At 43.1% G+C, this 12,909-nt stretch overlaps 1 protein-coding gene across 1 annotated transcript in view; it reads right to left on the reverse strand.

Moving 5' to 3' along the window:
- HSF4 (heat shock transcription factor 4) overlaps positions 1 to 12,909 on the reverse strand; it is a 37,678-nt gene that overhangs the window by 11,190 nt on the left and 13,579 nt on the right. Inside the window, 5 exon segments of the mRNA XM_019505771.1 lie at positions 705 to 929; positions 2,817 to 2,941; positions 4,265 to 4,364; positions 10,464 to 10,528; positions 12,614 to 12,689. Coding sequence (XP_019361316.1) covers positions 705 to 929; positions 2,817 to 2,941; positions 4,265 to 4,364; positions 10,464 to 10,528; positions 12,614 to 12,689 — 591 coding nt within the window.

The raw sequence follows: 12,909 nt of genomic DNA on the forward strand, positions 1-12,909 counted from the left end.
CAGCCTGCCTTAGACTGGGCTCCATTAATTAAGTCTGTTGACCCCTGGGCTAGACCACTGGAATCACAGGCAACCATGTGACAAACATTTGTTCAGGAATGGAAAAAGATTGGCATCTTTTTGTTTTAAAAGGCATTTCAATAATTGTTTATTTAGCAGTTTAAAGCTTGGTTATAATTTTTAATCAACTTATTCATACAAGACCAATGCACAACTCGTTGTTCTCTGGCATAGAAGGCCTTAGTTTTAATAAAAGATGGGCAATAATTAAAACATTCAATCTGCTGGAAACTCGATGATACTCACTAACATTCTTCTGATGGCTCTCAGAAAAAGAGGAGTCTCCGCTCCCTTTTCTTAATTAAACAAGCCAATTACACAACAAGCCATGGCAATAAAGAGTGAAGTTCCTTCCTAACCCCCATGGCATGTGATGGTCTCAAAAAGGATGTCCGGTGACCATGGTTATCTCAGATTTCTGTAATCCTGCAAAGAAATGTAGACGCTTACTCCTGTTCAAAGTACCAATGCTTTCAGTGGGACTTCTGGCAGGAGTTACATGAGCTACAGGATCCCTAAGTGCAAAGCCCTGTGCACGATGGAGCTTATACAGCTACAGATGTTATCAGCAGACAAGATGTTACCCAGCCATCAGCTAGATAGCACAATGGCAAGGAAGGTCACAGCTGTTCTCCTCTCCTCACCTGTCCAGAGGTGCTCTTCTGCCTCTTTTTTCTGGTGGCTGTGAATTCGCAGACTGTGGTGCACCACAGCTCCCTTTGCCTTCTAGAACAGACTGAACCATTGCCACTGGTAACACCGGGGGTTCAGCACAGGTACTGCAGCCACTCAGGGGGGCATCTGGCTCAGATGTGGCTTTCACTTCAGGACTAACCGGTTCTTCCTTTATCAGCATAAGGCACTTTTCCCTGAAGCAAAGGAAAGTCTCAGCATTGTTCATATGCTCAGCAGGGGCTTTGCATTCATGGGAAGGGCATGAGTGCGAAAAGGGCTGTTTCTACTTTTGATCCTACTGCCATGACTTTATTCCCCAGCCTTCATTCACACTGTATCCAGGAAAATGAACTCTACCTACACCTAAGTTTAATATATTTTGTATTACATGTAAGGAAAGCGGGGAGGCCACTTCTCATTAGCAAGATCTGTCAAGGAGAAAAGCTGGCTGGAGAGTCATAGATTTCAAATGTCAGATCAATGACAGGATATTTACATTTGATTTCACCTCACACACATTTTGATAAATACAACTGGGGATCAACCTTGGTGGTCTCTGCTGCCCAGCAGCTCCACTTGATACACAGCTCTTTCTGTGATACTGTGTCCCTTAAAGCTCAGTCGTGTTACAGACTACACAGCTACCGGAATTAAGAGAACTACGGTGTATAGTGTTTTTATTCTCCTACTACATTAACTTACCAGCTGGTGTGCTCCTCAGATTGCATGCTATGCAAAAGTAACAATGACCGAAGCTTTGCTATGTTATGGAGATATATAACCAGTTAAGTGAAATTCTTGATCCCAGGTACAATTCTGGGTCATTAACTAACTTCAGATGACCAGTCTACAGGGAATACCCTACATTAAGATGGTTGTTATTCTTTTAGTTGAAAATATAAAAAAAAAAATGAGTATAGTGAGCCAAATTCTCTGCTGGCATAAGGATCTTGAAATTATACTGATAAAAAGAATTAAAACACTGCAATTGTAAAGCACAACACATGTAGGTATATGCAGCACATGTGGTGGTACAAAAGTCACCAATGCTCATCTGGGATCATTTGCAGAATTTATTAATGTCAAGCTCCAAGTTCATCCTGGTAAAACCTTCATGTCAGAAGTTCATCTTAATAAAACCTTTATCAGACTCCACACCATTAAGCATTCATTATATCTTTGTTCTCTACAAAATGAATATGTACATATATGTAGATAATTAATAAATAAATTGCCAGTAGATGGCACTCAAGACTAAGCAGCATTGTTCATAGGCTTCCCAGGAGTAATTTAACTGAAAATGGCTTCCTGAGTGTAGATCTCTACCTGAAACTCTTAACATGCTTTCAGGAAATTGTATGGTGGTCTGGTTTCACCTGGTATATCTATGAGCAGATCTTTTCAGGAGAATAACTGCCTTGTCTATTCTCCTGAGAAAATTATTCCATGACTTCCATCATTCTTGTCAGTTTACACATTGTTAGTGCTTTTAATATTGACACTAGCTCTAAAATCCCTTACTGTCTAGAAGCAGGAGTTAAGCTCTGAAATAACTCTGTATTTCATGGTTGAAAGTTTCTGGAAATTTTGTACATTGACCTAAAGGTTTAGACCATTTGTTGCAATCTTGTTTTTATTTTCTTATCACCAGGAAGATGATTCTATTTCTTCCTCATCAAAACCAAAACGAAGCTTACTTTTTCACATAGATTCTTAAAATAAAACCAACATAGTCAGAGATCTCATTTTCTGACAAGGACTGAAATAGCCAGTTTCTTAAGAAGAAAGTATAGATAAGGAACTATGGAGAACTTCTCAAGGAAGTGTGTGGTAGTTCCCAGCACAAAGCCTACAGCTTCATATTGGAATTTATGCTCAAATATGTCACAATCTGGTTCTGAAAGTTTGATAATATCTGGTTCTGAAAGTTTTGTGTGCTGTAAAACAGACAAAATAGCTCTCCATAAAGAGGCAGGGCAGCTGGTGGTGACTCAGATGAAGATACTGTAGTAGAACTAAAAGCTGGCAATAATCTATTCTGGTCATTTTCCTAAATTTATGATCATGATAATGTTCATTACCTGTTATCATCTGCAGGAGACTGCATTGTCGCTATATTAGGTGGTGATGCTTCAGTAACATCAGATATAATAGGCCCTCCAGCAATAGTGGGACTGTTTAAACAAGAGACAGGTTCTGTAGACGGCTGAAAAAAATTATGCAAAATTATCATTTTGAGACACCAAAGGAAATAAGTAGCAAGTTCATTATGTCAGCTATGCAGGCTCCCAGGAGGAGACAGAGATGGATTAGCACAGGAATTTTGGCTGATTTTCACCCAACTCCTTGAACCTACAAGAAGCCCAACAGATTGGGAGAAAATGATGCACTCTTGATTTCTTCAACTTCCATTGAGGTGACGCAGCTACATCATTCCTAATTGGGCTGTAGCAAATAGGCAAATGCTACTTATCATTGCCAAGCACAGTCTGGTTAAGTTCAGTGGAACTTCATTTAGAAGGAAAAAACTGTTGTTGAGAGTAACAACTTATGTGATATGTTAGGCAAACCTTGCTTATGATGCTCTTGTGAGGAGTTTAGTTGAAGTCAGCAAAGCAACTAGTGAGACTCCTCACATGAAGAAAATGGACTGGGCCATACCTAAAATACAGCACAATAAGTATGTGAAATCTTTCAGCTACCAACCCTGAAATTCAGCTGTGCAAATAACTATTTCAATTGAAAAAACAACAACAGGGGGATTTAGTTCCATCAAAATCCTTTCACTTCCCCTTGGTGGAAAGATCCATGAGCATTTAGTAGAATCATAGAAAATGTAGAGCTCGAAGGGACCTCAGGAGGTCATCTAGCCCAACCTCCTGCTCAAGGTAGGATAATCCCAATATATATCATACCATACAGGTCTTGGTCTAACCTATTCTTAAAATTAAACTAACAACCCTGTTGTACAACTACCAAGCCATTTTGGGTAAGGTGTCCATACTTAGAGAGTCTGGGGTGGCATTCAGGGTCTTATCTTCCTAAGTTATTAGGTGCTTCTGAAAATCCCATTGCAAAACTCTAAGCCTGGGAGGACTCTAACTAACCACTGAAGTGTAGCCTAAACTGTAGTCTGTCTAGGCCACTCATAACCACAGGCTTGGCTAGGATGACGCTGGGCAGTGCCCCAGTTGTCTTTCTGTGAGCTAGCTACAACTAGGAAGCAGTGGCCAGAGTTGGGTCAGTCACCTGAGCAACGAACATCAAGCTTAAGCTATAGCACTAAACCATGGACCACTGCAGTGAAATAGTTAGACAGGTGCTGTTTTATTACAGCGTGGTATATGTGTGAATAAACACATGACTACAACTTAGTCTAGCATTTCTCTCTCTCTCTCTCTCTCAACTTTTAACTCTCTCTCAACTTTCAACTCTCTCTCTCAAATTTCAACATTTCCCACAATGCAAAGAAGATCCATGAAGGAAAGAAGGAATGAAAAGAAGATCTAAGTTGGAAAACTGAACCTACCGACTGAATGAAATAGGAGTCATGAAGAAGATCCACAGACAGGTGCCGACTGAACTTGGACACCTGGGGAGCTGAGCTACCATCATCTAATATCAGAGGTCTGCAGAAAAAGGGAAGAAAGATTTTAGCTCTAAGGCCTGCCTGCAAAGGACTTTATTGGAATTGGAAATCTTCCATTGCACTGTTTTACAGAGGATGACTGCTGTATTTTACATAATTCTGGAGGGTACAATAATGGGGGAGGGGGTAATACCACTTATCCCCCCCCCCCAGTCTTCATTAGGCTTGTCTTCCATCTGATGCCCTGATGCTTGATGACATCAAGAAATTATTTACTGAGTTTGCAGGAAGCATTAATGCTGTTAAAATAGATCATCATGTAATCCAGGTATTGTTAACTTCAGAGCTTTTGTGGCATCTCAGCATACAAAGCTTCCTGCATCTGTGTGTCCCACATCTAACTGGAAAACAGGGCTGCCCTATAGCAAAAGGTCACTAAGGGAGGGAGGACAGGGAGGGGGCAGAAACCAACAGACTGTTCAAATTTTTAACTGATCCTAATGGTTTCTGCAATTGGGTGGGCAAGATCCTTGGCCAGTGGAACTTGGTACAGCTGCACTGGAGTTAGGGGTGGCCATACTGATTGAAACCAGATGAGAATCTAGCCCATTATCTGATTCTACATGAACTTGCTTGTCCCCTGCCCAAAGGTTTTTTCACTGGCAAAACTGTTTCATATCTAGTACTACATAAAAAGAAGCAGTGTCCTATACTGCAGATACAAAGCAGAGCACAGCCCAGGTGTGCTATATATGGATTCTTCCAGAATGGCCGTGACAAGCTTTTCCGGACAAGCGCTGACAACAGCAAACAGGGCTGTGTTTTGGGCCCTGCATGTGGATGCCTGGGTTTGCCACTGAAATCAAATAAGCTGAAGGGATGAGGGACTTAACATCAGGAACTGCAAGTGGTGCTGACTGTGTGAGTACAGAAGCGGCTTTGGGAAAGGAGGCCGAGAAGGAGGTGGGCTGCCCAGAGCATGGTGGGATATTGTAGAGCTGGGTAGTTAGACTGTGCACATAGTTCCGTTACAAAGTGGAAAAGTAAATGGCCTGGCTCCATAAGGGGCCCACATGAATACAGTGGGGTATACTTCAACCTGCGTTATGGTACAGCAGGGGGCTTTCTTCAGCCAAGGCCAAAGTAAAGGACTAGAACAGGGGTTAGCAACCTACAGCCTGCAAGCTGACCCAACCTGCAGAACCTTTGGATCCAGTTTCTGGACATGGGGCTTTGGCTGTAGGCACTGCCCCAGTGCCATCACGGAGAAAGGCAGTGGCAACAGCAGGGTCCTAAAGCCTACCCACCGGCTGCTTCTCACCCAGGTCGGGTCATTCTAACGCATAGGCAGAAAATGTTGCCTATCCCAGATCTAGAGCATGAATGCCTTCTTAGTTCCATCTCTATGGATCATTCCCCACCATACCCACAGGATGTCTCTTTTTTAAGGGCTCATTCATTGTTCAGTGGCTTGAATGGAAGCAAAACATACCCAGGAAATGAGTACTCAGTAGTATTCAGGATTAGCTTCTTGAGTGCATGATGGAGAGGGCCTACTAACTCCCCACAGCCACCCCAGCCTTGTTGTCCTGCAGTAAGGGAAGATTTCTGTGGTCCTTCCAGTGTGAGGGAATTAGCTTTCTTGCCAGCATTTTGATAGGATCTATACATGAAGCTGAAGTCCTGGCGCCACTACCGCAAACTGAATTCAGTTTTACCATTGACTTCCAGGGAGCAGGGATTGGTTACAAGCTCAGGTAGTAAGCAATCAGGGCAGTTCTCTACAGCTGTAAGTTCCTGAGATAAACTGAACATTTGAAAACCATGCCCGTAGTTTGGTCTTCTTCAGTGAGCAGCTAAAGTGACTGCAGCTTCCAGCAAAAGGAATCCATTTATTTGCTCTACTCTTTTGTCTACCCAAAAAAGAGATGGGACCAGCCTGATTGATACAGACAACATCCTCAGTAAGTCTGACTCATTTCCCTAATAAGACAGCAGTAAGAGATCAGCTTCTGGGCCTTTTGGCCAAAAACAACTAAACTCCCACAGTTTCTTTCAATAATTATTTACTTCCTCCACAGTCTGGCCCATGGCAATATCTCTTGGGCAGCAGGGCTTTCACAGAACAGGGCACAGCCTTGATCCCAGCCGGTCACTCAGTCCCAAGTGTCTGTGTGGTGCATCAGAGTAGCTACTTGATGATAAAACTCATTTTTCCTCCTCTATTCTGTTTTCATAGAGCAGATCCTCATATCTGAGGTAAAATATAACAACTCCATTCATACATCTAACACAGTTAACAGCAGCTAAAGATCTAACCCCTAGTTTTTTCCATGTTGCCATTCTCTGATCAAAGGACGAAACTTAGCCCGCCCAATGGGTTAAGTCAGCACTTATACATGTATATGTACAAATATGTATATTTGTCAAGAGGCCGTGTTCTTTTCATCTGGATGCCTCATAAGACTTGCCCCTTTTGCAACAGACACAAGCAACAAGACAAGATTTCCTTTCCTGTGCTTCAAACTATTTCCCACCCTCTCTGGGCAAGAATTTCGAAAGTGACAAACATTTATGGGAACCTCAGCCTTTTTTGGTGGGGCAGGGCAGGGAAAAGGCCTTCACTACACAAAAAGTGACACATTTGAAAAATTTACCCAGATTCTACCTGTCGGAAGCTCATGTGTAGATTTGCCAACACAATATTGAACAAAAAGCAAGACACCCTGTTTCATAGTTGGTAGGGTCAGAAGGGACCTGAGCAGATCATCAAGTCCAACCCCCTGCCACAGGCTGGAAAGAGTACTGGGGTCAAACAAACCCAGCCAGGTGATTATCCAGCCTCCTTTTGAAGACCCCCAGGGTAGAAGCAAGCACCACTTCCCTTGGAAGTTGGTTCCAGCTCCTAGCCGCCCTGACAGTGAAGTAGTGCCTCCTGATATCTAGCCTGAATCTACTCTCAGTCAACTTATGGCCATTATTCCTTGTAACTCCCAGTAGTGCTCGGGGGAACAGGGACTCCCCCACTGCCTGCTGGTCCCCCTTGGCCAGTTTATAGATGGCCACCAGATCCCCCCTCAGCCTTCTCTTGTGGAGGCTGAACAGGTTCAGGTCTTGTAGCCTCTCCTCGTAGGGCCTGCCCTGCTGCCCCCTGATCGTGCGAGTGGCCTTCCTCTGGACACTCTCGATGTCATCCACATCCCTCCTGAAGTGTGGCACCCAGAACTGGTCACAGTACTCCAACTGCGGTCTGACCAGTGTCGCATAGCGGGGGAGGATCACCTCCTTGGACCTGCTTGTGATGCATCTGTGGATGCATGACAAGGTGTGGTTAGCCTTCCTGACTGCATCCCCACATTGGCGGTCCATGTACATCTTGGACTCAATAGTGACTCCAAGATCCTTTTCTGCCTCTGTGCTGATGAGAGGGGAGTTCCCCTGCCTGTAGGTATGCTACTGGTTTTTTCTCCCTAGGTGCAGTACCCTGTACTTGTCACTATTGAATCCCATCTTATTCTCATCTGCCCATCCCTGTAACCTGTCCAGATCTAGTTGTAGCCTGTCCCTCCCTTCTAGCGTGCCCACTTCTCCCCACATCTTAGTGTCATACGTGAATTTGAACAAGGTGCTTTTCACCCCCTCATCCAAGTCACTGATGAAGATGTTAAACAGTGCAGGCCCGAGGACCGAGCCCTGGGGGACTCCACTGCCCACATCCCTCCAGGATGAAAATGACCCATCCACCACCACTCTCTGAGTGCAGCCCTCCAGCCAATTGATGACCCATCTGACTGTGTAGGCATTGACACCACAATCTCCTAATTTTTTATTGAGAATGGGGTGAGAGACAGCATCGAAGGCCTTCCTAAAGTCCAGAAAGACTACATCCACTACGATACTTGAGTCCAAGGATTTTGTGACCTGGTCATAGAAGGCCACCAGGTTGGTCTGACAGGACCTACCTCTAATGAACCCATTCATTACCTGATCCCTATTTTGCAGGTGGGGAACTAAGGGCCAGAGAAATTAAGTTACTTGCCCTGGGCCACAAAGGATATTGGTAGCAGAGCTGAGAACTGTACCTAGCACTATCCTCAGATTGAACTATATAAAACCATCCATTCACCCCAGCCTTTCATAATACTGCAAGAAGTGATGTGGGACAGGAGAAGACTCCATTTTGTCTTGCATGATGTTGAACGCACTGTCAGTGCTTAATAACAGCAATAAATTCTAACCAACAAAAAGCACTTCAGGGAGAGGAAAGTCACAGTGGAAAGACTTTTCAGGGTAGTGTTCAGTGCTTTTATTTTGGAAAGGACAAGAAGTGGGATTATTTTAATTGATATACAGAAAAATGATGGTTTCAGGAAACCTTAGTACATTAAAAAAAAAAAAAAAAGAAAGTAGCCAAGCATATTAAGCTGCTTGAAAAACTGGACCTGGTTTTCAGTGACAGATAGCTGAGTTAGTATGGTGCTCCAAATCCTTCCCACAATGAGCTGGCCTATGGGTCTGACTTCATAGGTTAGCCCATTCTTTCTGCATCTCTTTTTTACCGAGTGTTCTCATCATCACTATTAGTTACAAAAACACCAAAAACAAGCCAACCCCTTCAACCAAATCTTGACTGGTCTCTCATTCTCATTAGTTATTTTTAAAAAGAATAGAAGTCTGGTTAGTAATAAACATCTTGAGAATATAGTAAAGCCAGTTGGATTACACCCATTACATCCGTCCATACCAAATGTGTTTTCGTCTCTATTTCCATGAACCACCTGGGCTCTGAGGCTTGTAAGTGAAGCCAGCTATCAGAGAGGATTTGTTCTAGAGGTTACAACCAGTGGAACAGCACAGTCTCTGCACTCTGTCTAGCCTGTATGGAAGCAAAGAGACTCTGCTTATTGCAGGTGACAATACTTTATTAACTCTTGGATTTTTTGACATTACAGAATGTCATAACATTCCAAGACAAAGTCCTTTAGAAGCAAAATGCTTTCATTTAAGAGCTGCATCAAGTTACAAAGCAGAGAGCCAAAGTGCCTTTCCATCTGCTTTGGATTTTTCTTGACAAAACCTGGAAAAATTCTGTTGTCATTCTTTCAATTCCTACTCTTACTGCTCAATGTCACCACTGCATCAACCACAGATCATGATCCCAGACTGGAACTCTGAATGCAAACACACTTGTACATGAGGAAGTTTGCATTTGGATCTAGGCTTTATAGCTCTGGCCCCTTTCTAATCTTCTACAGACAGCTCAGTACAGGAAAGACTAGCCTTGTTAGAAGTAGAGCCCAGTGCTACAAACACCTGCAAGTGATGGTGACTCTTAGCAAGAACGATTTTTCCTTCACCAACGGTCATAACTAAAAATAAGTGGACCTGATTCTTCTCTGGTTTACTCCATTTCTACAATAGTGCAACCTAATTGACTTTAGTGGAGTTACTACAACTTTACACTGATGCTAGTGAGAGTAAAGTTAGGTCCCATCTTTCACCTGTGCCCATCATTGTGGTACTGGTACACATTGGGTGAAATTCACCATTGGCACATTGCCCATTTAAGAGCACAAAATAAGGCATACATTTGGTATTCTGTACATGGAACAAAGCTTTGTAGCCAACCAACACATGCTTATTCCTAAGTGAAAATACACGTAGGTGAGCACTGCAAGAGCTGCTTTCCATCAATGCCTCCCATGTGACAATAAATTAACATGGACATTGTAGAAGTAGAAAACACACCTGGAAGTTAAATGTAACCTGAAATATTTTACATGCATTCTAGTTAAAGACCTCATTTTAAAGAATAGGCTATTTTAGTTGGCTGGGGCCCCATTCTGCTTCCACTGGTGCCAATGTCAAAACCCCCATCAGTTTTGCCAGGATCAGGCCCTCGGGCTCACTCTGTATTACGAAAATGAAGGTCAGCAAGCTGACATGGTGGTTCTCTAAAGGCCACTGAATGAGGACGGTCAGCAGGTCTGACTCAGCAGCTCAACCCCATTCAATTGTCATCACTATGGTGTCCAAGTCAGGTGACCTCCACCCCACACTGAGCTGAGTTTGTGCTTTTAATGAAGTGTGAGCATTATCTATCTGTGTGCATGTGTGCGTGCCATGCAAGGGTACTTACAATTTTCTCTTTATTCCCACACTGCTGGGGTTTGATTGGAGCTGGCCAAACAGAAACTGAATCAGCTGTCAGTGGAAATCAAGTCAGGTGTTAATCAGCACAATGATTCAGCATTCCATCCTCCACAGCATCCTTCTTATTACGCACGTTCCCTCATTTTGCACAAACCCCAAAGAACTGGAGCCTGCTCTTTAGAACAAGGCATGAAATATTTGAGACAGATTGGTGAAGAGGACATTGTTTCAACAGGTGCAAAAGCAAGACAGGAACTTATTACAGGCTTGATTTTCAGCAAGTTTTCATGTGCATAGAATTGAGCATTACCTTTTCACACACACTACTAGCCATACGCACATAGGCCTAGCTCTCTCATTATGTGCACATGTGAGTCCCCATCTAGCACCATCACCTGTAGTAGCATGTGAGCAAAGGAAGCACATAACTGAATGTATGCAGATGCTGATGGCTGAGAATCAGCCTCTCCCTCAAGCCATGGGCTATTTTGCAAATGAAAAGGCAGTCCCTAAAGAGAGGGTCTGAATTAGGGATCTCAGCCATTTCTGATGGATTTTTCAATCCTACTGAGCTCAACCTTTCTAAATCAGACATGATCCATGATGCAAGAATGCTTTTACAGTGAGAAATCCTTCATGGCATAGCACCATCTTGCTAGATGACTCAAGCCAAATATCACTATAACTTGCATCCATCTATTATAGGATAAGTAACAGTAGTGTCAATGCAACTACTGTGTATGCAGAACTACTGCTGCAACATTATTTTAAAATCAGAGCACTACTCTTCTTTGCTGGACAGGAAATCACTGTAAGCTTAGTCACTTCGCTCCATAATGGAGGCACTGGGAAATTTTGCCTTCCCAAATAAGAACAATATATCTTAGAAAGACGATTGTGATCATGTCTAGTCTGACCTCCTGCATAACCCACACCATAACATTTCATCCAAAAATTCCTCAACCCTCCTGATACTTTGGGGGCAGAGCTCTTCATGGAGCTGCCACAAAGGCAATGGAGGACAGTCACCTTTACAGGATATGTGGTGTGCTCCTCTGGGCAACTGGCCAGTGCTGCTATTCAGGAATTTCAACTGTGTCAGGAGTTGGGTGGCCTTTTGCCCCTTGATGCCCCTGCAGTAGAGCACACTGTAGGCCTGTCTTGTTTGACCTTTGTGAAAACAGTGACCTTCTGTTTCTCTTTCTGAGTACAAAACTCATTGTGAATCACCAGACAGAGGTGCAGATGCAGTTTTTGATGGAGAAGCAGGAGAAAGACAGGCATACGTCAGCTGCTGTTAAAAGCCACAAAAATGTACCTTTTCAAATCAAGCAACATTGCTGAAGTATTTGAGGTACTCCTGATATTTAGTATTGGTTCCTGTGAGGGCAGAATCAAGGATCTTAGGTTTAAGGTAGCACTGTGCAATATCTGCTCTCATTGACAAGTGCTTTTATGCCCACTAACCTCAATATCATTAGAAAATGCCATTGGGATGAGGGAGATTACCATCCTCTAGCCCTCAAGTGCAGCATATGGATAGGTTTTATAAACACCTTCTAGTGACTTAAACAATCTGGGGAGCAATCTGAGGAGCCCTAACATTTGCAGTGAACACTTGCTTCCTAACCTATTCATGTTTCTAACTACTGCTATACAAAATGGACAGTAAATAAAATGCACAATCTCCTTCCCACTGAAATTAGTAAGCCCTCGCCATTGATTTCACTTGAAAGAGGCTCAGGCTGAAAGCGTTTGTGACTCCAATACATGGTTTCTTAAAGTCACTGTGACCACTAAGAAGTCATGCAAACTCATTTTCTTGAGGATATTACTCTTCTTTATGCCTGGTCTGAGTATGAACTTCCTATTGCTATCCTGAGGCTGCAGAGCTGTAAAACTGGATAATGTCAAATGGGATAATTAGCCTCATTTTGACATGCCTACAGCTCCTGTTAGCATTTATGACAGCCATGTGCAATGCAATTAGGAAGAGGAGGAAAATACAGAGAAAGAGAAATATTATGGAAGGTCTGGAAGGAGGGGAAAAATTACTTTTTTAAAGCTATTGGCTGCTCTGCAAAACAGTGCAGTAGAGCTCTGAACTTATCTGATCTGAACTGGTTTGACTGCTACCTTGTTGATCACTTTCTGTTGCTGTGAATGATTCTGCCTGAGGGATACAGCTTCCCGCCACAGGACTTCATTCTGTCTGAAAGTGAAACAGAAACACTCCCTGAGCACACAAACACCCATTACTTTTTTTTTCCTTCGGGTTACAGAGAAAAACTTAAAAATACAAACCTTAAAGGGCTCAAACAGTGAAAAAGCTTTCTTTTGGTCAAAGCAAGCAGCTATTTCATAGTTTCATAGTAGCTAGGGTCAGGAGAGACCTGAACAGATCATCTAGCCTGACCCCCTGCCACAGGCAG

Source organism: Gavialis gangeticus, unplaced genomic scaffold, assembly GCF_001723915.1.
Source record: "Gavialis gangeticus isolate Ggan-Ray unplaced genomic scaffold, GavGan_comp1, whole genome shotgun sequence".
Classification (NCBI taxonomy): Eukaryota; Metazoa; Chordata; order Crocodylia; family Gavialidae; genus Gavialis; species Gavialis gangeticus.